Source organism: Equus caballus, chromosome 11 (assembly GCF_041296265.1).
Source record: "Equus caballus isolate H_3958 breed thoroughbred chromosome 11, TB-T2T, whole genome shotgun sequence".
Lineage (NCBI taxonomy): Eukaryota > Metazoa > Chordata > Mammalia > Perissodactyla > Equidae > Equus > Equus caballus.
Window position 1 is genome coordinate 24,289,024 of NC_091694.1, and position 23,514 is coordinate 24,312,537.

Here is a 23,514-nt window from a genome sequence, read left to right on the forward strand (position 1 = left end):
TCAGCATCAGAAACTTCCCTGAAGCCCCACACTAAATTTAGGTTAACTCTTCCTATGAGCATGCTCCTACATTGTTTATTTGTTTACCAATTATCTATTGGGCATCTCTTATGTGTGAGGTGTTAGAAAAATGGGGTGAACACGACAGAGAAAATCCCTGGTCTCTTAAGAGTTTATACTCTAATGTGGACAAGTGAGTGAGCATGAGTGGGAGTGTGTGCAGACATGCATGTGCAGAGCAGGGCACAGACAATAAGCCAGAAAACATTGGTGAAAGTGCTGCAAAGACAATATCTTTAAGCAACATTTAAACAGAAGCCTGAATGACAAGAGGATAATTCGGCAAAAATCAGAAAAACACACCTTGTTTAGGGAATAGCTGGTTCAAAGTCCTAAGGTGAGAAGAGCTTGTTTTATCTAAGGAACAGAAATGTGATCAGGTAGAAAGAGCTAGAGTGAGGGAGTTCCAGGTAAGGACCAGATGATAATTACCATGCATATTGCTCCCCACTTCATTCCTTCTTTCATCTAGCTGTTTTTTCCATTCTTTGTTTTCCTTTCCCCTCTTTTGCCTCTAGCTTAGGTTTAAGACCTAGTCAATTAATAGGTAGAAAATAGCTTTTAATACCTTCTATTGATTAAAAACCCAAATGAAATCAATAGGCATTTACTAAGAGCCTGGGTGGCATACGTACAGGGTGCCCCTGGCTAAAGCACTCCACATTGCAGGAACCCCCACCCCCTGCCCGCCCCCGACCCAGGCAAATGGAGCTGTTTGGTCCGGGCTGGCGGGACATGCAGACACCAAGAAGTAAAGGCTTCTGAGAATCCATTAAGAGTAAGAACTAACATTTACTGAAAACTTTCAAACTTAATGCATAAAAAGGCACTTAATTCAATCCTCACAACTCTATTAAGCCCATTTCAAGAATGAGGGAACTAAGGCTTACTGAAGTAAAGAAAATTTCCCAAAGTCCCCCAACAGTAAGACACAGAGCCAGGCCTGAAAGATAAAGACATACAAAAAGGTAAACAATGCAAATTGAAGTTCATGTCAACAGAAGAAATGACAAGAGTATGTAATAATCAGTAAAAGAAATAAAAGCAATAATAAGTAGTCACAAAAGCACTACAGGGGTTCAGAGGAATAAATGGCTAGGGTGATTAGGAAAAGTTTTGCGAAGTTGGGATGGAAGCCAGGCTCCCACAGCAATTGAAAAGGTGGATTGAAGGAGGGCAATTTGACCAAGAAACCGAGCAAAAACAATGAGGCGCCTCTGAGACACACAGCGTGTAAAGCAGCCTGGGCGGGAGGACACTGAATAGGAAAGCAGTAGGCTGCTGCTAAAACCTTTTCTGCAAGGTCTCCTCCCCCTTAAAACAAAGGCCACATTCCTCAGAGAAACACCTAACACCCTTTGGTGCCAATCATTCCACTCCTCCTTCCCTCACAAAACCTGTACTCCTGCCAAAATCGAAAACTAGAAGCTGAAGACATCCTGCACACATGGCTTTGCTCATGATAAACAGGCGTGCTCCTGTCGAAGCCCTGCAGTCAAATCCCACCCGTCCTTCAACGCCAACCCCAATGCTACTTCTTCCACGAAGCCAAATACTACTTCTCTTCTCTTTTTGGCTGGATCCCAAAGAATTCTGTTTCTTTTTACTTAGATACTCAGTGAAAGGCAGCTCTGGGCCCCGTGTAGGAAGCTGAAGCCTATGTGGGCAATAAGGGTGGATGATGGCTCTGCCTCAGATAACCAGGGAACAGACGCCCAAAGCTGCCAGCTTTTGAGAGAATGGTCAGCAAGACGAATCTGATCTACAAGCCCTAAATGGAAAACAAGGAAGACGGACCTTTGCTGAGCATGAGCAACCGCATGAACCGTCGTCACAGGCAGGTGACGGCACGTGCCGTACAGCCAGTTTGCAGTCCTCCTCACCCATGTTTTTAAACTGCTTTAGTCTGTGAGCTGTGGCTGTTTGTGAGGCAAATGCTTTCCAGATGGAAAACTTTACTGAGCAGCAAACAAGAACTTGTGCCACATACCCAGTGAGCAGGATTTTCATTTTTAAAGGAATCCCTGCTCTCAAATTCCAGGATCTAGGACTAGAATACTGGTGTGTGAATAAAATTATAATCTTATCTGAGCTGTCCAGAAACTTGGCTAACACCCTTTCAGTATGCTGATGTGGATGAAACTACAGATAGAGCTTTGAGTTGCAAGGCCACAGGGATTGCAAATATCAGTAGGACACAGTGATACCTGAAGCAAATCTTTTAGTTTAAGATGAAATAAAAATGATTAGAAAGCTAAACCAGAATTATGACTAAGTTGGAATTAAAAGCAGAGACTGAAGCATTCACAGATAACAAAACACACCCCCAGATTTCTGACCAGATTACTGGCACTAACCTCTCAAATACCATAGCTATTAGGCCCTCAATGTGTTAGCTATTATTTAAGAGAAAGGCACAATTTCACAGACAAATTAGGTTGCCCCCTTTTCTTCAGCAAATCATAAAAACTAAAGGCAGGAAAGATTTAACACCCAAGTTATTCGATTCAAATACTGACAGGATCTGAAGTTTGTCCATATTTGAATACAGTAATGTGCCACATAACAATGTTTTGGTCAATGACAAACTGCATATATGACACTGGTCCCAAAGATTAGTACCATACAGCCTTAAGCTATACCATCTAGGTTTCTGTAAGTATACTCCATGATGTTGGCACAAAGACGAAATTGGCTAACGACACATTTCTGAGAAGGGATAAGCGACACATGACTGTAACTTCTACTCAAGGACACAGAAGATTTTTCCAACATACTTTTAAAATAGAAAATACTCAAACTACATAGCTTGTTGTTGAAACCCAGAAGCTGGGGCCTCTCCTAGTCCTTGCCCAAGGTATTTAAAATTGTCACTTGCACAATCTGCATACCTGTTCTGTATTTAATACCAAGGTGAGTATAATAAAAACTGAGGCTAAACCAAGCATGCCAAGGGAAAGGGCTCTACTCTGCGAAGTCAGAGATCAAAGACAGGCAAACTGATCACATAAATGTACCATAATTCATCCTGCTAACACATGGAATTCTTTTTTCTTTTTTTTTTAAGATTGGCACCTGAGCGAACGACTGTTGCCAATCTTCCTTTTTTTCCCTTTTTCTCCCCAAATCCTCCCAGTACACAGTTGCATATTCTAGTTGTGCGTCCCTCTAGTTGTGCTGTGTGGGACGCCACCTCAACGTGGCCTAATGAGCGGTGCCACATCCGCGCCCAGGATCCGAACCTGCAAAACCCTGGGCTGCCGAAGCAGTGCAAGTGAACTTGGGGCCGGCCCCCATGGAATTCTTAGAAAGGATCTCAAAGCCCTATCCATTTATTCAACAATTTGAACAGCCTACTACGTGCCAGACACTTGGATGAACAAGAGGTATGAACCCATCTTATTGAGCTCATACACTAGCCATTAGCACTTTATTCGAAAAACTCTTCAGAGAAATAATCTACAAAGAGAAAATCTTTCAAGTCTAATGCAAAATCTATTATTACTACCAGAGATAAGATATGAAAAAGGGAGATTTTGATGGATAAACTACTAGAAAATGACAAAAATGCATCAATCCTCTTTTTAAATGGTGTAAACTCAAAAAGAAACATTTTCCTACTGTCTAAAATGGGCACCAGAAGATATAACGGTTGCTTCTTTCCTTAGATGGTTAGAAAATTAGTAGTAGCTTGTAGTCACAAACCCAGAAGGCAAGGGTATTTGGTCTCCTTTAATCAAGAAGCTAGAAGCACCAGGCTACACACTATTTACATTTTTAATGAAAAACAATTTAGGCAACAGCAGCCAATGAAGAAAAACGGCACCACAGGGGAAATTGGAAATGACTAAAGATCCTGACCTACCCCAATGCTTTATTAAGGTGTGATCGGTTCCAACAAGGTGCCTTTCAATGATACCACTTTCCATATACATGTCTAAGCGATTAGGAAAAACACAGGCACTAATTTCCCATGCACGATGTCTTCACGCATGCATCTATTCCAAAACCTTGGACCTTTTCAAACTATTCCAAACTGCTGACATGATTCTTCATACAACTGAGGATGACATCTTATCCCTGGCCAGAGGTTCTAGTAAAACTGATCTTTTTGTAAACTCCACCTCAATTGAGTTAAACCAATACATGTCTGACTATAACACCAATCCACGAAAAACCTTCATCTGAAGCTTTGAAAAGGAGGTAAAATATTGCTCACTTTGTATTCAAATTTTCCAACAAGAAAGCCTGGCTAAAACACACAAAAGCCTAAGAAAAAAAAAAATCTCACGAACTTCTTTGTCTCCCAATTTCCGACACCATCGCACAATGTCTCACTAACTTCATTCCTTAAATATTAACTCACCTACACCTTTCTACAATTTCACTGCCCTTTGCGACCAGTAACAATCCCAGACCAAAACTTAAGGAATTAATTCTGAATCAAAACGAGAGCTGCACGGACTTTTAAACTCCCTACAGGAATCACGGAGTGAAGGCAGTACAAAACCTGGAAAAAGGAAGAAAGCGTGTTCCATCCTTTCTTCGCACATCGATCTTACAGCTCCCCACCCAGTAAGGACGCATCAGGATGCAAAGGCGGCCAGTTTTCCCCTCTTCACGCCTTACAAATACTCTCGGGACCTCCGCCCTACTTATCCTAATAGCTCCTCCCCCTCTGGAGCCGTGGCAGGCAAATAATTGCTCCTCCTTTTCCTGGCCCCCTCCCCAATTTATTCAACAGATCTCCTCCCCCAGTAGCACACCTTGGGCTGCCCAGCCCCCCTTACAATTTACTCCAAGTTACTTCTTAGCCCTGCAAGCGAAATTCCTCGGGCAGCCCCGGCCGGACCCAATCAATGTTCTCAGGTTACATTTCTAAACCCTGGGTCTCGCAGCCGTCAACCCTCCCCACGCACGTCCAAGCATCAAGGCTGCCCAGTCTGTCCCTTCTCCAACCGACTAAAGTGTTTCCTCTCCAGCCCAATCCCGCAGCTGCCCGCCCAACCCAAGCAGCATTGTCTTGGTCCACCCAGGCCCGGAAGAGCGACCCGCAAGCGCTCGGCCCACCCCGAGTCGTTTCAATGTCTTGCTGAGGATACGCCGCCCCGCCCTCTCCATCCTCCTCGCGTCGGGCGCCCGACCCCCTGCGCCTGGCGGGTTGCTCGGCTCGGGAAGGGCGCGGGACTCGGGCGCGCTCCCCGCTCCTGACCTCCGCCGCGAGCGCGCGGCCCCTCACCCAGGCTCCCGCCGCCGCCGCCGCCGCCGCCGCCGCGCGCCTCCCCCCGCTTCCCCGCCTCAAGCGGGTTCTTCACCTCAGAGCAGCGCCCAAGAGCCCGAGAGGAATCGGTGCCGCGCTAATGGCGCGTCGCGTCCGGCCGGGGGAGTGGCGCCCAGAAATGCAACAAGCCGGGTGGCCGCTGGCGAGCCCCTCACTGAAGCGGCGTACCGCAGGCCCCGGCAACAGCCCTCCCCTCTGCCGAACAAAAGAGCCTCGCACTCTACGCTGCCCGCCGCCTGCACCGCGCAGGCGCGACGACCCGCCGCACAGCACTATGGGACTCGGAGTCCGTTAGAGACTACAAGACCCGAAGTGCTGCGCGCGCCCCACGCCGCCACGCACAATTTCCAAGTGTTTCGGGGAGTTTTAGTTTTTAAACTCCTTGTGCCGGGGCGACTGTGGTTTCGAACGTTGCAACGTAGAAAGTTAGAACTTGTTTTAGAAGCGAGCCCCTTGCTGTCTGGTCCGAAAAACCAACCACTTCTCGACAGTAATTCACATTCTCGAAAGTTTTGAATCTTAACGGTTTCTCATCAAAGCTTTATCAAAACTCCAATAATCTGTGTAATCCTCAATTTCCGCCTTCTCAAATCTCTGTAAGGCTTCTACTTCTCACTGTTGAGATTACTTCCCCTTCGAGGCCTTCCCTGACCCCTTAGACTAGGTTAGGTGCCCCTGGTAAGGGTACCATCATGGCATCCTGAGCTTTCCCTTTTTCATTGGCTGCGCCAGTGGGTCGCTTTAGTGCCGGACCCCCTAATCTCTATAAGCACCCCTTACCGGCCACCCCAGAGAAACACAGGAATAGGAAAAAAAAACCCCAAAAACCCATAAACCACAGAAGTAGACAAGTGTTCTAGTTCTGATTTCAACTAGATTGCTGTCCCCAAACCCGTTCATATGGAAAGTTGGTCTCATCATAACCGTCACCCAACTTGGTCGTCATTAATCTCTGTCTTTTCTTTTGAACTCGAAACTTAGCAAAAACTTTGCCTTATGTTGTTCACCACTCTGTAGTCAAGCAATATTTGTTGAATAAACGGTTAAGTCAATTAATGATACGTCCTTCTCCTACCTGACAGAAAATGGAGGTGATCAAGCATTCCTTCATCTCTTTTCTTCACATCAGATTTGAGGGTTTTTTTTTTTTAACTTTCTCCCTTACTCTCCTTTTCCGTATCTAATCAGGAACTAAAACAGACTTCTACCAAAAGGTGACTTTTTCTTTTTAACCTTACTTTGAATATTCAAATATCCTCCTAATCAGAGAGAAAGGAGAAAGGCAACTGGTTTTCTGCACTCCACCCCAGAAGACGGGCATCCGCAATAGTGTAACAGCTTTGCTGGGCCAGGTACTGTGCAGGGCTCTGGAGAATTGCCATGTGAGAAATGGAGCCCAGCAACACCGTAGTAGAGTTTTGCTAAAAGGGCTGTGAGAGCACAGAGAAGAGGGCAAGTCTTCCTGAGACATTCGGGTTGGGTGTCTGTGAAAAGGCAAAAATTCATTTACTCCCTCCTAAAGTGTCCTATTCTATTTTTAATGAGTTTAATGATGAGAAAACTAGTTGTAATAATATTAGCTACTGTTATTGAGTACTTACCCCAGTGCTAGGAATTTTAAGTCCTTGATTAAATGTTACTGAATCCTCACAAGAACCCTGGGAGGTGGGAATTACTATTTCCATTTTGCAGAAAAGGCTCAGAGGATGTATAACCTGCCCAATGGAATCTGGCAAGAAAGTGGTGGAATCAAGATTTGATATGATTTCTGTCTAACTCCCAAACCATATTCCTGCCTGCATAAAATGCTGCCATCCCAAGTTCCTGATACTGAGCGGAATCCTGCTTCCCCAGGTAAATGCCACCTATTTCCTCTACTTCTGGCTTCTGCAGCTGCACTCCATTATGTTCTGTAAATCTAATTCTTCTTTCATATTGTCTTTCTAGTACTGAAATTCAGCCTTCATGTTTCCTAAGGTCTCGCTGTTCTAGGCTAAATGTCACCATTTTCTTACTGTACATCATAGGACAACAGTTTCAGATCTAGCACTTTTAGTTTCTAGTAAATTCTGGCTCTTATGTGTGTAATTCAAAGTAGAGGAAGACATCACCGCCCTGGTGCTCTCCACCATTCTAGAATTAAGCAAGTCAAAGGTCACCTTCTCTTTTACATAGCAGAGCACCACTGGTTTATGCTAATCTGCAGTCAACTCAAAGCTCTCTCGTTAATAATTTATTCTGGAATTCTGCCAGGGATGGACGTGAAACTCTCAAGCCTAAAGTTTCTCACAATATCTTTTTTGGAAAGTCTTTTGGGCTTAAATAGGTTTGTCCTTTTCTCTTCCTGTAAGAATGGTGACATTTTAAGTTATTCAGACCCTCAGAGTTTCTTTTCTTTCTAAGGGTAATGACAACTCAGTCATAATGCTCTTGCTCAAGACAACATTTGAAGTGACATTGTGCTCATGCCCACAGGAAATGTGTCTGCCACATGAAGTTTCTAAAATCACAAGGAATGTGGGGAAGGGAGGAAGTGTGATCTTGCAAAAAAGAACATGCACTTGGGATTGTACTGAACTGGATTCAATTCTGTCTCTACTATTTGTCTGCTGTGAAATTTTGGACAAGCTGCTTAGCTTCTCTGAGCCTCAGCCTCCATGAAAATCTAAAACATGAAAATATTATTGAAAAGCTACCTTGCAGCATTTCTGTAGGATTAACAGAAATGTGTAAAGGGAATGGCATATAGCTGGCACTCAGTAAAAAGTAGCTATTTTAGGAAAAGTAGATAGCTGCTTCTGAGATACGATTTAAGGAGTGGGGAAAGTACAGGACTTTTTAAAGATTTTCCTTTGCACTGACTGAAATTCTGTTTCATTTTTTTCCCAACTTTTAAAATTGTTGTAAAATATATGTAACATTTACCATCTTAGCCATTTTTTTTAAGATTTTATTTTTCCTTTTTCTCCCCAAAGCCCCCCAGTACATAGTTGTATATTTTTAGTTGTGGGTCCTTCTAGTTGTGGCATGTGCGACGCTGCCTCAGCGTGGCCTGATGAGCGGTGCCATGTCCGTGCCCAGGATCCAAACCGGCAAAACCCTGGGCCCCCGAAGCGGAGCGCGCAAACCCAACCACTTGGCCACGGGGCTGGCCCCACCATCTTACCCATTTTTAAGTGTACAATTCAGTGGTATTAAAATACATTCATAATGTTGTGCAACCATCACCACCATTCATTACCATAACTCTTTTCATCTTGTAAAACTGAAATTCTATCCCCAATAAACAATAACTCCCCATTCCTCCCTCCCCGCAACCCCTGGCAACCACCATTCTACTTTCTGTCTCTATGATTTTGGCTACTCTAAGTAGCTCATATAAATGGAATCATACAATCTTTGTCTTTTTGTGACTGGCTTATTTCATTTAGCATAATGTTCTGAAGCATCATATGGACATATGTTGTAGCATATGTCAAAATTTCCTTCCGTTTTAAGGCTGAAGAATATCCAGTTATGTGTACATATCACATTTTGCTTATCCATTCATCTGTTGTTGGACACTGGGGTTGATTCCATGTTTTAGTTATTGTGAATAATGCTGTTATGAACATGAGTGTACAAATCTCTCTTCAAGATCCTGCTTTCAATTCTTTTGTTTATATACCCAGAAGTGGAATTGCTGGATAATACGGTAATTCTATTTTTAATTTTTTGAAGAACTGCCATACTCTTTTCCACACTGGCTGTACCATTTTACATTCCCACCCACAGTGCCCAAATGTTCCAGTTTCTCCACACCCTCACAATGCTTGCTGTTTTCTACTTTTTTTTTGATAGCAGTCATCCTAATGTGTGTGAGATTCTTTGTTTCATTTTGACTACTACTTGAAATTCTCTTGTGAAAGATTTATTCATTTGGAGTTAACAAGCTCTCTCTTTTAAAAGGCAAATATACTTAAGAGCTATCTCTCTCTTACCCCTCCAGGTCAGTCGGATTCTCACGTGACTTCCTGGCAGTAACTGGATTCCAATTAAAATCTACTCTTCTCAAATCCTGCACCCACAGCCTTGACACGGACTGGTTTTCTCAAGTGAAGGGATCACTGCTTGGAGAGGTCCCTATGTCATTTGCCAGTATTTCTTCAGGTATGATAAGGATCGGCCCCATTATCATGGGTTAGAAATTATCATTGAAAAAATAAGCTAGAGATAGGACAGCTATTTGTGAAACCTATGTGACATTCAAATTATTTAATGAATTTATTTAAAAACATTATTGAGTAATATGTGGGGTGATAATGCCAAGCTCTTATATTCTCTAGAATATAAGCTCCAGGGTATTTTCCTGTTTGGCTAACTGTGTTATTTTTAATGTCTAAAACGGTGTCCAGCCCATAGAAAGGGTTCAATACATATTTGTTAAATGCATGGATACATTCTGCAGATACGCTCTGTGGTTCTCCAAGTGTAGTCCACAGACTCTGGGACTGTCTGAGATGTTTTCAAGGAGTCTGAATAGTCGAAACTATTTTCATAATAATATTAAGACATTATTTGCTCTTTTTTCACTGTGTTGACATTCTCACTGTGTTGACATTCTCACTGATAGTGCAAAAGCAATAGTGGGTGAAGCTGCTGGCACCTTAGCATGAATCAAGGCAGGGTGGAACAAACTTCTACTAGAGTCATTGTGTTCTTCATGGCCACACCTATGCAAAAAAAGAATTAAGAAGCCATTTTCACTTAAGAGTATCCTTGATGAAGTAGTACAGATTATTAATTTCATGAAATCTCTCTCCCAGTGTATATGTCTTTTTAATGTTCTGTGTGATGAAATGGGAGATGTACATAAAACACTTCTGCTTACTGAAGTATACAGTTGAGCGATTGTTTCGGATGTGTGAACTGAACTAACTGCTTTTTTCCATAGAACACTGTTTTTATTTGAAAGAATGACTGACAGAAAGACTATGGTTATTCAGACGTGGATATTTGAATGAATTGAGCCTGCCACTTCAAGGAAAAATGACAGGAAGTATTTTTGCCAATGATACAAAAATTTGAACTTTGAAGCAAAAATGATAATTTTAGAAAATGTAGTATCCACTACAGTGAGCTTGACTGTTTCCCAAGATTTTCTTGATGAGATGAGAAATAATATATATTATATATATTTTTGAGGAAGATTAGCTCTGAGCTAACACCTGCTGTCAATCCTCCTCTTTTTTGCTGAGGAAGATTGGCTCTGAGCTAACATCCGTGCCCACCTTCCTCTACTTTATACATGGGATGCTTATCATAGCATGGCTTACCAAGCAGTACATAGGTCAGTACCCCAGATCCAAACTGGCAAACCCTGGGCCACCGAAGTGGAAGGTGCAAACTTAATCACTGTGCCACTGGGTCGGCCCCTAGAGCTTAGAAATAATTTTAATAAATGTGATTTTTTATGAATAATGAAATGCATCAATATTTGGAAGATCTGCATAACTCAGTAAACCAATATTTTCCAAATGGTTTCAGATTCCTCACTGCAACTAACCTTTAAGCAATTACCATTTGTTGAGTTTTGCGGGTATCGAAGAAGAGTATCTACAGCTACTGGAGAAGGCTAAAAACACTCCTTCCTTTTCCAACTATATATCTGTGTGAGCTTGGATTGTCTTCATTTCCTATGCCAAAATAACACAGCACAACAGAGAGAATGGTGTCAGGGTGGAAAAATGTTCTTTCTACCCTTCTAGATTCTTTGGCTGGTCTAATAATTAAATTGACATAAGATAGATTAACAGGAGAAAAACAAATTTAGTTTTGTATGTATGGGAGCCCCATAAAAATATGAGACCCAAAGGCAGTCAGGCAACTGAGGGTTAGATGCCATCCTAAGCTAAGAAATAGGATAGGGGCCTGGAGCTTCAAAGGGGAGGAGGGAAATACACAGGAAGATAAGAGCAGATATTTGCCCTGCCATGCCAGTAAGTCTTTCACATAAAAAGTTATCTCTGGTAATAGCTCTCTCTTTGGGCCAGACCCCCTACCTAAATTCTTTTAGGCAGTTAAGGGAGAAGTCAAAATTTTTCTTGAGTTCGCTGGGTCTTGATTACCTTCAGCTCAAAATAATCCACATGCCAAAGTGGCACATTTTGGCGTGGTATATTCTGCTCCCTTTCAATGGGGGAAGCAAATATGAGAATCCAACTGTCTTTTAGCAAGCCGAACATTAAAGATATTCGCAAAATTGTAATACAATGCCACTCTATTTTTTTTTTGTTTTGTAAAGTGTAGTTATATTTCATAAAATATTAAGTTAACATGTAATGGTTTATTGTTATTGCTTTCAGGTTAAGTAATACATACATGTTTTAAAATTTCTCAATTTTAATTTCTAATTCAGTGAATATCCCACAAAAACAGAAGCTCTTTGGGGTCCTTAAGCATTTTTAAGAATGTAAAGGGGTGCTGAGACCAAGTTTGAGAAAAAGCTGCTTAGAGGTATGAGTAATAATCTCCTCTTTACAGATGAGGCAACTAAGGCTTACCAGATTTAGGACCACGCGGTCAGTGCTGTGCTTGCTCGGTATGGTACAAAGGTCGTCTAACTCCAGCGCTTGTATCTGTGACCATAACTTTTGCACAGTTATTATCTTTCCTAAAATTATCTTTAAACAGGTTGTTAAAAGGCATTTCAGTAACATGAAAACAAAGGCATCATCATATTCAGCGGATTTTTCTTTCTTACTAACTAGCTGCACGATCTTTTTCGGGCTCGTTTCGGCGAATGAAACGGGCGTTGCTGCACGCTCTCAGTTCGGTTTTCGCTCTGACCATCTGTGGTTTGAGGAACCTGAGTCGGAGTCCCCTTGATAACTCCGCTGGGGAACTGCAACCTCCAGGGTTCAAATGAGGACTCTCTCCGGACTCAGCGAGGCTCCAGGAATGTGGGCGTTTCTCCCCCGGCCCTCCCACACTCAAGACCGCCCTCTGCAGAACGAAAACACCCGCGACAACCTCCTCACACCCCTCAGCTCCCGGGACCCGCTGTCAGACAGTCGCTGACGCTCCCTGGCCGCTGATTGGCTGGGCCTGACAACGATGGGCGGGACGCGGCCCTGGATTGGACGTCAGAGCCCATGCGCTGGCCCTCACCCCGTGCACCTTTCAGCGCCCACGTGAGTCCTGCGGGAGCCCGACTCTAGCCGAGGCCTGGGCGGGGCCGAGCGTGCCGCCCCGGGAGCGGGACTCGCCAGTGAGAGTCGGGGCCTGCAGGGGCGGGGCGTCCTGGGCGCCTGGGATTGGCGTGTCGGGAGCCGTCTCCCGTCGTGCACCGGGGCGCCGGCGACTCACCCGGAAGGAGAAGCCGAGACTGTGGCTGTATGTTGGGGCGCTGGCGGTGTCGCTGTGGGGAGTGGCTGCCGCTCTCAGGTGAGGGGGCGTGGGCGCTGCTCTCAGGTGAGGGCCGCCGGCTTGAGCATCTGTAGTGGCGCTTGGAGTGGGACCGTCGCTTGACATCCTAGGGAAGGGGTAGTCTCACCTCCGGGGGTGAAGGCAGGTGCTTGCTCGGGATCCAAGGAAGGAAACTTGGCTTTTCTACTTTTAAAGTATATAGCGCTTTTCTTTCCCAAGCTTAATAGGCAAAGGAGAAGAGGGACCATGTGGCCCTTTTGCTCCTGGTTCGTTAAGATTGGAGGGGGAGTGGCCGGCGTAAAAGAGTTGGGGAACAGTTACCCAAACGGCTAGGACTAGGGGTAATGGCCAGTATTTTACGGGGACACAGGAGGCTCTTATGGTTGATTGTGGTCGCCTTTGTGACTTAACTTCCAAGCGAAAGGAGGGCAGGTTACAGAGGGACAGAAGGATAGAGCAAGACTGCTTTGTTGAGACCACAGAGCTTAGCTAGACGGGGGGCTTACTTCACCACCTGTGAGTGTTTAGGGAGGAGGGCTTTTTGAGTTGCCGTCTGGCACCAGGGCTCAAGAGTGAGTTAGAAGGAATGGGAGTCTCAGTGGCTCGATATACTTTTATCATTTGATTTATTTTTTAACCTGTCTCTTGAGGTTGTTTGTTTATTTATTTTGGTGAGGAAGATTGGCCCTGAGCGAACATCTTTTGCCACTCTTCCTCTTTGGCTTTTTTTTTGTTTTTATTTTTTTAGTGAGGAAGATTCACCCTGAGCTGACATCCGTGCCAATCTTCCTTTATTTTGTATGTGGGATGCCTCCACAGCAAGGCTGATGAGCGGAGTAGGTCCACGCCTGGGGTCCGAAGAGGAACCTTTAGCAGGTTGCGTGGAACTTTAACCACTCCGTCATGGGCCAGCCCCTTCTCTTTTGCTTGAAGAAGATTGTCCCTGAGCGAACATCTGTGCCAGTCTTCCTCTGTTTGGTATGTAGGACGCTGCCACGGCATGGCTTGATGAGCAGTGTGTAGGTCCTTACCAGGGATTCAAACCCATGAACCCTGGGCAACCGAAGCGGAATGCGAACTTAACCACTACACCCCCTGGCCGGCCCCTTGAAGTAGTTTAAATGGGTGTGAAAATGGTGGGGTAAAGCCTTGAATTGCTACCTTGAATTGTAATGACATTGGGAAACTTGACAAGGAAGCTGCTTTGTAAACAGCAAACAACTGGGTTCTCCACGGGGCTGTTGGTGCTGGTGCAGGTGGAAAAAGTAAAGGAAACTTCAGATGCGATTGAAGGGGCCTGGGAAATGTGGCTAGCTCTTAGTGAGTTGTATAAATAGCTGAGAGGCTCACTGACTCTATCCTTATTTGGGTGACATAGAGATCTATCTCCCAGATTATGGAACTAACGTTAAGAACTTCCTCCTTTCCCTCCAAGGGCAGAACTGAACTTCATTTCCGTCTGAGGAGTGGCATCTGTGGGTAGGAAGCTGATGGAGAATAGTAGTTGCTAGAAATTATTACTTGGAGTCTGGGTTTCTGTATTTGTTCCAGTGTTTTTAAGGAAAGTTACAATTGGAACTTCCTTAGTCCCCTTTGAACTTAGATTTAAGTATACAGCATCTTGGGGGTCCTAGGATTGTTTCTAAGTAGTATTAGCCCCAAAGGAAAAGAGAGGAACTTGGCTAGGAGGTAGTGCAGAGCCCTAGGCAATTCTTCTTGACCCCGAGAATGATGACCATTTAGTTACTAAATTATGATGCTGAATTTGGCAAACTTTTCTAGGCCCAGGAGATGCGTGAGCTCCGCTGAATGTGTGGATAACTGTGATTCCTTGTCATCATCTTTCCTAATGTTACTTTTGTGAAAAGACACTTCAGAATATTTAACTCTCTGCTCCTGTGCTGGCAATTTCCCAAATGCCTGAAAAGAGAAGAGGAATTTTTTTTTTAAAGATTGGCACCTGAGCTAACATCTGTTGCCAATCTTTTTTTTTTCTCCCCCCTTCTTCTCCCTAAAGCCCCCCCAGTACATAGTTGTATATTCTAGTTGTAGGTCCTTCTGGCTGTACTATCAGCATGGCCTGATGAGCGGTACCATGTCCACGCCCAGGATCTGAACGGGGGAAACCCTGGGCCACCGAAGCGGAGCACGTGAGGTTGACTACTCAGCCGTGGGGCCGGCCCTGAAAAGAAAATTTTTTTTAATCTGAGGAGGTTAATTGTTCACAGCGAGTCGGCCTGTTTCTTTCGGTCACAGCCGTTTGACTGCTTACCTCCAGGATGTTATACGTCACTTGTTATGGAATTGGCATTTCCTACCTTTCAGTTCAGGACCCCTTTGCGATGGTGACTGCATCAGATGAAAAATCAGATTGTCAGCAAGAACACTGTTTAAGATGGTATTGCAATCACAAAACCTCCGGTTCGCTCGACGGTATAGCCCAATTTTGTCATAGACCATGCTGCTTTGTCTCTGCATGCAGTGTCTATGTGTAGAGAGACCTTCTGGTGTACTGGAAAGAATTGGAAAAGCTGTTTGCTCTGCTAATTTTGTGGTATAAATGAGTTCCCCTTCTTTTGAAACATTAGCCTTGTGTTAGCAAAACATAAAATGGAAGGAAACTCATTACACACTCTTCTAATGGTAAGGCAGAACTAATAAGAGAATGTGTTTAAAATTAATTGTGGGACTGTAAAAATGAGTGGGTGTGTGAATGGGCATGGGGGGAGGCGAAGGAGAGCATAGAGATAGTCTCATTTTCCCAGGAGCCAGCCCGAATCATTTGTTGGCAGTACATATTGGCTGAAGTCAGTTTTCATTTCAAGGTAAATTGGAAAGGGAAATTAAACCTTATTGTTTCTCTCTTAAGAGAGGAGAAGGGGGTGGAGGCGGCAGCCAGGGTGGATGCTGTTGGAGTGGTTCTAGGAGGAACAAGATTAGTGCTGTATTTTAACAGAAGGTGACATCATGGGCCCCTTTGGACTTGAGTAACCCTGTGCTGCAGCCTTCATGGTCCCCTTGTCAGAGTGGGCGATGTCGCTGCACATGTAAACTGCCACACTGGGGGAAATCAGAGGCTTGGGCTTTAATGAATCTTTATAAAGGAGCAGAAAACATCCTGAGTCGACCTGCGCAGCTGTGGGCTGCTTGGGCAGAGGTACAAACCGGATGGCATGTTGAGAGAGGAAATAATTAGAACCATCGGCTAGGGTTCCGGAGAATGGGTTAGATAAGGCAAGGTCGAAACTGTGCAGCCCACTCAGGTGCTCCCAGAGCTCTCCAGCTCTGTGATTTACCTCTGGGGAGGTGACTGTTGTTAGCAAGACAAAGAGAGACTTGGGAGCACTGGTGTTCATGGAGGCTTGGTTGTACTTAAACAGCCAGGAGGGGGCGATGTTAGGCTCACTTGCAAAGCTGTGCTGTGTGTCCACAAGACACTCCTTTGCCTGCTGTCCTCAGACTGAAAGGTTTTACAGCCCAACCTGCCGGTTCTGGCTGCCTGAGGTGAACACTGTGCAGACCCGACATACTTTGGCTAGAGGTAGCCTAGGTAGGGGTCCCGACCGTGGGCTGAGAGGGGAGGTAAATCCCCCAGGGCTTTTAGCTTAGCCCTGAGCTAATGTAAGGGAGGTTTCTTTTTTACTTCCTCTTAAGTTTTACAAAAGAATAAAAAAAGTTACCTGGGATTCCCTGGGGGTCGATTAAAATTTTTCAGGGTTTTTCCCTGGTAAGGACTGATAAGAATAAAAGCATACTCACCATGATTGTTCCTGTGTCTTCTGTCTCTTGTCAGATGCTTTCTTCCAATGGGCTTTTGGTGTAAGATGTTGGAGAACCAAGAGCAGGAGGTAAGCGTGTGGTCTCCAGGGAACAGGTAGGTAAAGGCTGAGGGGACTTGGGAGAAGATGCAAGTCATTGCTCGGTGGTGGTCTTCTGACAGTAATACCTTGATTCTGATGAGCTCAAAATAAAGCCGGAAGGAAATCGGTAGTAAAGGCCTTACTGGAAAATGAGGTTCCATTTTGATTAACTTTTCCATTCATTGGAAAGTAGTAGAAAGAAAGCTTCATGAAGGCCAGGATTTTTGTCTCTTGTTCCTGTCCTACTCCTAGCGCCTTAGAACAATGCCTGACGCACAGTGAGTGGTCACATAAATATTTGTTGAAGTGAATGAATAAATGAACAAATGAAGGAAAGTTGATGCTGTCTGAGTGGAAAAATCTGGCAACCTGTGTTGTCAAAAGTGCCTTGCTATGTGGCTGAGCTGAGGCTAAAGGAGCATTTCTTACCTTCAGGAGGTGATCACTGTGCGAGTTCAGGACCCCCGTGTGCAGAATGAGGGCTCTTGGAATTCTTATGTGGATTATAAGATATTCCTCCATGTAAGTGCATCCGACTTCTCTGCTGGTCAACACTCGCCAGGGCTGAGGGCCAGTGGTGAGGTGGGTCCTGTTTGTGGGTGTCTTTGACAGGTCCGAGACAGAAGAGGAGGGAGGGAGGAGAGGAAGGCGGGCTTTGGGTGTGCCCGAGAGCTGCTTTCAGGCTGCCTGGTGGCACCTTGCTCTAGTTGGAGCCCCTGATCAGGACTGTGGCCTGGTGGCTTGGATCTTCAGTGAGAGTGACGATGGGGAGTTCACGTCAACTTGGTTTTCCCCCCAAACCCTTTTCATTTACTTCCTCCTGTAGACCAACAGCAAGGCCTTTACTGCCAAGACGTCCTGTGTGCGTCGCCGCTACCGTGAGTTCGTGTGGCTGAGAAAGCAGTTACAGAGAAACGCGGGTTTAGTGTGAGTTTCCTCATGCTTTCTTCCTGCGTTCTAGACGGGCTTTTGGGGCACCTCTTTGGGAACTGGAGTTTACAATGAAGAAAACTTGGCAATCTGCAAGGCACTAAGGAAATTGTGTGTTCTTAAATTATGTTTTCAAGTCAGTGAAAAAAGTAAAGACACAGTTCTTATTTCTAGTATTTTGACCTAACAAAGCTATACAAATATCAAAAATATTTTGTTTTTTATGTGCGTATTTGTCTACAGCTAAACAAATACATGGCTAGCATTTTAAATATGCTTATCACTGGTTATCAGAAACTTTTTAGCACCTGGACTGATTTACCAGATATTTCTGTCCATTTGACATGTAAAAGTTGTGATTTTCTTTTTTTGGTGTGGAGCCCCTTTTCCAAAGACATAACAGACTGAGACCTTTAGGAAAAGCAGCATTGTTCCACACCTGCACTCCACAAATAAGTCCTAGAACTGGAGACAATTTAGAGCAATGATTCCACCACAGGATGGTCACTGAAGCCCTGGTGATGGCTGGCCTGTTGATGACCTAGCCAGTTAGGTAGCATGTGGGACTGATGGGGCTGGTGTCGTGGGTCAGACCCTCAGAAGCCAGTGGGCCTTGCTCTGACAGGTCCTGCATCTTCTAGCCTGGCCTGTTTTTACAAGTATGCGCTGTGCTTCATAAGAGAAGTTAGGGAGTTTGAAAGAGTTTGTGGATGACTGCAACTCAGCTACTTTTAGAAAATTCCAAGCATATGACCTTCTGGCACTGGAGTAAGCAGTCTTAATTTACACACAAGGACTCAGCATTTTCCATGTCTCCAAGTACAAGTTTCTTCCTTTTTAAAATAATAGTTGATGGTGGGAGTGGGTTTTGTAAGCAATGTAGTATAGCAGCATGGAGTTTTGAAGTCGTAGACTTGGTTCAAATACCAGCTCTGCTGCTTACTAGCTGTGTGACAGTGGGATATTTACTTAACTTCTCTGATTCCATTTCCTTACTGCTAAAGTAGGAACACTAATATCTTTCTCACAGCGTTTTGGGGAGGATCAAGTGAAATAAAGTTCATAAAATATTTAGCACAGTGATTGACACACGGGATGCAGTCAGTCAATGTTAAGCCCCCCCCTTATTAAAAGCTGTTTGTATTGATTTGTGCATCTTTTTAGGGGATTTCCTTGATCAGGGGCTGGGGTGAATGTCTTAGATGTTACATTTATCTTGGATGTTACATTATGTGAACCCACCCAACAGGCCTGTACCTGAACTTCCTGGGAAGTCAGCCTTCTTTGGCAACTCAGATGAGTTCATTGAGAAGCGAAGACAAGGGCTGCAGCACTTCCTTGAAAAGTGAGTGGACGTAGTGGGCTAGCACTTGCCGCCTGGGGTGGGGGCACAGAGGGGGAAGGTGCCAGGCAAGATGGCCCCTTTGAACATACAGGCGCATTTGTGGTCGATGCCTTTCTCACACCCTCCTGCCTTGAGCGCTCCCTCAGGCCAGCAACCATTCAGAGGATGGGGCTAGGGAGAGCAACTCCTCAGGTGATGCTCTGTGTTGTGCTACCTGTGTTTGCCCCAGGGTCCTGCAGAGTGTGGTCCTCCTGTCAGACAGCCAGTTACACCTCTTCCTGCAAAGCCAGCTCTCAGTGCCTGAGATAGAAGCCTGTGTCCAGGGCCGAAGCCCCATGACCGTTTCCGATGCCATTCTTCGCTATGCTATGTCAAACTGTGGCTGGGTCCAGGAAGAGAGGCAGGGGTCTGCTCACCTGGCTAAGGGAGACCAGCCTAAGAGGTAACTGAAGCTCTCTGTTTTGAGACACTGGGGGCTAGGATTACTGTAACCTGGGTCAGCGTGGTGTTCATTTGATAGAGAAAGTAATGTCGCAGCATTGGTAGCTTTTCAGAAGAGGCCTCGTTCTCCTGTGCATGGTTCTCTCATCCCATGCATGAGGGTCTGTAGGTCTGTATTAACCATCCCTGGGCAGCAGGCGCTCCTGTTGAGACCTGGGGAGAAAGAAAAGAAGGCTTTCTTGTTTATTCTGTTCCTTATTCCTCTCACCCCCATTTTTTTAAATAACTTTATTGAGATATAATTCATAGACCATAAAATTCAGTCTTTTAGTGTACAATTTAGTAGCTTTAGTTTATTCACAAAGTTGTGCAATCATCAGTCACCACAGTCGATTTTAGAACATTTTCATCACCCCAAAAGAAACTTTGTACCCATTAGCAGTGACTCCCCATTTTCCCCAACCCCTAGCTCCTGGTAACCGCTAATCTACATTCCGTGTCTATGGATTTGCCTATTCTGGACGTTTCACAGAAATGGAATCATACAATATGTGGTCTTTTGTGACTGGCTTCTTTCACTTAGCGTGTTTTCAAGGTTCATCCACGTTGTCGTGTGTATCAGTACTTAATTCCTTTTTATGGCTGAATACTATTCCATTAGTGTAGATGTTCCACGTTTTGTTTGTTTGTTCACCCATGTTTATCCATTCACTTTTGTTTATCTGTTCATGCCCTTCTTTTCCCTTTCCTACTCTTTTCCAGTTGCTGCTTTCTTCCAAGATCAGGCAGGAGGAGCTCTCCTTCGCCACCTCCTGGGGAAGAAAAGGACCATTTTGAGGTGTGGGCTCCTGTTGTTGACTCTGAGGCTCCTTGCTTGGAAAGCCCCCCTCTCGCACCCTCCTCCTCACCATCATGCTGTGGTCTTGCAAGACCTGATGAGGGACTCTCTGCTCCTCAGCCTGTGAGGAGGGCCGTGGGAGGGGACCATGCTGTGCCTTTGGACCCTGGTCAGTTAGAAGCAGTTTTGGAAAAGTGAGCTCTGGGTTCTGCTCCGAGGTGGACAGAGAAGATGCAGGCACGGAGACTTGCTCGGGTGGGATCGGGCACAGGACAGGTGTCGGAGGCTGGGCCGCTTAGTGTCTTACAGTTGCGTCTGCTCAGGTTGGTTGCACAGAGGTCGGTCACGACAACTCCTCAAGCTTCCTCCATAGGAATAAACACTGTGCAGATGTTTGTAAGTTAAGCATAAGGCCCAGGGGCTGTTGGTTTTGAATAGAACCTCATATTTACTTTCCCTGGACCTGAGTTTCTTTAGATGTTTCTTAATGGGCCCAGGAGCACTGCCTCAGGTGACTGGTTTTGGGGACCTGTAAGTGGCCGATTTTAAGCTGCTGTATCGAATGTTGTTGCAACAGAAATGCTTGTGCAGCTGTAGTTCCTCTGGCTCTGATTCTGCTGCAGCCCCTGGAGCGCTCTGTTTCTGGGAGGCTGGCCTCTTGCCTGCCTCCTTGCATGGCCGGGCTGCTGAACGTTTCTTCTCCCACCTCCTTGTTTCTCCTCCACTCATGCCACTGAATGGAATGGTGCTGTGACTCCTGTTGCTGGGCTTTCCTGTGTATCCCGAGACCTCAGCCTGGCTGTGTGGGGCCTGAGACCCATGAAATAGCTCATGGCCATCCATGAAAGAGAAGGGGTTGGTCATGGCCAGAGGAAAGGCAACAGCTCAGGGGCTTTGTTTTGGAAAAAGACTGTCCTGGGCTATCATTCTCTCTTCTAGTTATAAAGCAGAGACGTGACTGTCTTTTTGGCTGGGTTAGTGTGGGCTCCTTTCTTTTTTGAATCCTTTTCTTCTCCCTTAGTAAGAGCTCCCTGTCCCCAGGGCTTCAGCCCCTAGAGTGGTCCTCTGCTGCCTTGCAGGGAGGCGGTATGTTCAGTCCATTGGGGTGCAAGGGCTTTGTTTCTGCCTGGAGAGAGGGCTCTGGGGATGGAGATGAGGACAGCACGACTTCCTTCAGACAATGAGGCATTCTGCCCTCCTGCTGCCGTAACTCCTCTCCACTGAGAGCCAGAGCTGGTAGGAGACGAGTGCCACTGGCATTCTGCGTTGCTCGGCACTTAGGTTTGTGTGTGTGGTTCTTCTCCTTCTCGCCCACTCCCCCCTCCTCTGGCCATCCCACCCCGTCTGTGGGCTCTTCTACTACCAGCCTATGCTGTGGGACTGTCATGGCATTTAGTTCAGAGTTGAGGGGCTTTGGCCTGAAATAAAATTCAAGTATTTAAGACTGTTGTTGCAATTTGTGTCTAACAAGCTGTAGCAGAGAAGGAGGGAGTGAGGGCTGGCAGTAGTTACTTTCATAAATCATGAATTTATCAGCGTGGAAATAATGGTTCAGGACTGTGCACTGCAGCTCTCCTGCATTGTGTGTGCAGCTCAGGTTCACCACTGGAGGAAGGATTGTCTTCCGAAGAGCCAGGATCCAGCTCTTCTCCCAGTTACGGGCGTGAACCTTGTTAGGTATAATTTACCTGATGCTGCTTCCCTGCTCACAGCCTGTCTGAGGTGCCAGGTGCTGAAAGAGAAATAAAGTTTGTCAACAGGCAGATGCAGAGCCCTGGCTGGGACTCATGCCTCTTCCCTGCCCGCCTCCCCTGGGTCTCTCCTTTATATGATGCAGCAGAGCACGGCGAGGATAGAAAACCTACAGAGGCAAATCCAAAATGTCAGAAGAAGTTCATTTAAAAGGGAAAAAAAACTCCATACACAACCCTCACAAAAACCCGACAGATGCTAAGCTAATGGCATCCGCTCTGCCGATTGGTGGGGATGACTCATGAATATTAATGAGTCCAATGCTCCAAATGGTGCAGCTGTGAACCCAGCTGTGCCTGAAGCTCTCTGATCTCGAAACTTCCAGACAGGAGCCGGAGGTGGTCTGTGTCAATTCCCTACTCAGCCAAAAAAACAGCAAGCTGGGTTGGCCTTCTTGTGTTCGCTCCTTTTCTTCCTGGAGCTGGTGCTCAGCAGCGAGTTCTGCCAGCAGGGTAGGCTGCTGGGGCAGCAGGAGCCGTTCAGACACGGATGCGATTTTTCTGACTCTCGGCTTTTTAAATGATCCATTAACAGCAGTGCATACAAAAGCACCTCAGTTAATCTAAGGCCAGGCACCATCCCCTCACTGTCTTGTGCAGAGCTAAGTGTAGGCCACGGAAGGAGATGTCCTAAGAAGGGAAGAGTTATCTAATAATACGGGCCTGGAGTTACCAGAAAAACAGCAAGGATGGATTTTACTCCCCATCCAGGCAATGCCATTAGCCTCTCGTGCTTTGCTCTGTCCCTGTGTGTACTAGGGCCTGGCCACCATGGCTGATGACCTCCAGGTGGAAGATGGGAAGCTACTGGGGGAGGCGGCCTACTGGCTTTTCTGTTAGAATTTAGGTTCGAGGTAGGTTCTGTGCCTGGGTTAGTCCCCTTTCTTCTGACGGCTACGTCCATGGCCCAAGTCTAGTCCTCTCCTGTTACCCAGGAGAAGTAATCCCAAGCCCATGGGTTTCGCTTTTGTTTGGTGGAAGGAAGTATATGTGTGTGTTTATGATAAGAAATTTTGGGGAGGAGATGGGGTATTTTCTTGTAGGGAAATAGTTTCATACGCATCATTTTATTTGACCTCAGTGTCCAGTGAGGAGGGCAGGGCAAGTGTTGCACTCATTTTCGAGCTGAGGAAACTGAGCTGAGCGTGGTTTTTAAAAAGCATGTTTTTAGGTGGTGGTACAATCTGCTCATGTGAGAGGTACTTTCTAAGCTCAGTAAGACAAGAATTTTTCCTCCCCCTCCAACTTTTTTTAAAAAGCTAAAATAAACCCACTACTACTCAAGGAAAAAAATTCCCCTGCAGAGCTTTTCAGTTGTTCTCAGAAGTCAGAGCTCCTCCACAGTCCTCAGTTTGCTGACTGCTGAGGCCTTAGATCCACACAACTGAGTCCTGGGCACCTCCTGCCCTCTCTGGGAGCTTTGCTCGGGAGGTGATCATGACTTTTGAACACTCTGAGTGGACATTAAGTTAGCTCCATGTTTGTGAATTTGTTTATTGCCTCGGCTCTTGCTGAATAGTCTTAACACCCTTTGGTTGGGGAGGACAGTGCGCCGGAAGGGTGTGAGGTGGGGTTGGAGGTAGAAATGGAAACAGCCCAGC

General features: G+C 45.5%; 2 protein-coding genes across 8 annotated transcripts in view; one reads left to right on the forward strand and one right to left on the reverse strand.

Moving 5' to 3' along the window:
• Positions 1-6,656, reverse strand: part of CBX1 (chromobox 1) — a 19,110-nt gene extending 12,454 nt beyond the window's left edge. For 2 of the 6 annotated variants that reach the window (XR_011422923.1, XR_011422922.1), the window contains exon 1: positions 4,571-4,695. Coding sequence is in view for 1 of the 6 variants with exons in the window: in XM_070226233.1 (XP_070082334.1) it covers positions 4,571-4,647 (77 nt within the window). In the remaining 5 variants the exon portion in view is untranslated. Of the gene's footprint in view, positions 1-363; positions 418-4,570; positions 4,719-5,130; positions 5,270-5,375; positions 5,607-6,416 lie in introns of those variants that run through there. The other 4 variants (XM_070226234.1, XM_001502003.7, XM_023652674.2 and 1 more) reach the window with 4 other exon arrangements.
• SNX11 (sorting nexin 11) lies at positions 5,770-21,604 on the forward strand. 2 transcript variants are annotated; one of them, XM_014740954.3, is made up of 13 exons: positions 5,770-5,937; positions 6,323-6,432; positions 6,609-6,693; positions 7,034-7,195; positions 9,330-9,490; positions 12,091-12,766; positions 13,497-13,726; positions 16,542-16,596; positions 17,044-17,130; positions 17,435-17,535; positions 18,788-18,883; positions 19,113-19,325; positions 20,087-21,604. In XM_014740954.3, the coding sequence occupies exons 8-13, from the start codon at positions 16,555-16,557 to the stop codon at positions 20,358-20,360; spliced, it is 813 nt and encodes a 270-aa protein (XP_014596440.1). In that variant the 5' UTR covers positions 5,770-5,937; positions 6,323-6,432; positions 6,609-6,693; positions 7,034-7,195; positions 9,330-9,490; positions 12,091-12,766; positions 13,497-13,726; positions 16,542-16,554; the 3' UTR covers positions 20,361-21,604. The 2 variants fall into 2 exon arrangements, with proteins under 2 accessions (XP_014596440.1, XP_070082333.1); XM_070226232.1 differs by lacking the exons at positions 5,770-5,937; positions 6,323-6,432; positions 6,609-6,693; positions 7,034-7,195; positions 9,330-9,490 and having other exon boundaries at positions 12,468-12,766; positions 13,568-13,726.
• The last annotated feature ends 1,910 nt before the right edge of the window (positions 21,605-23,514 follow it).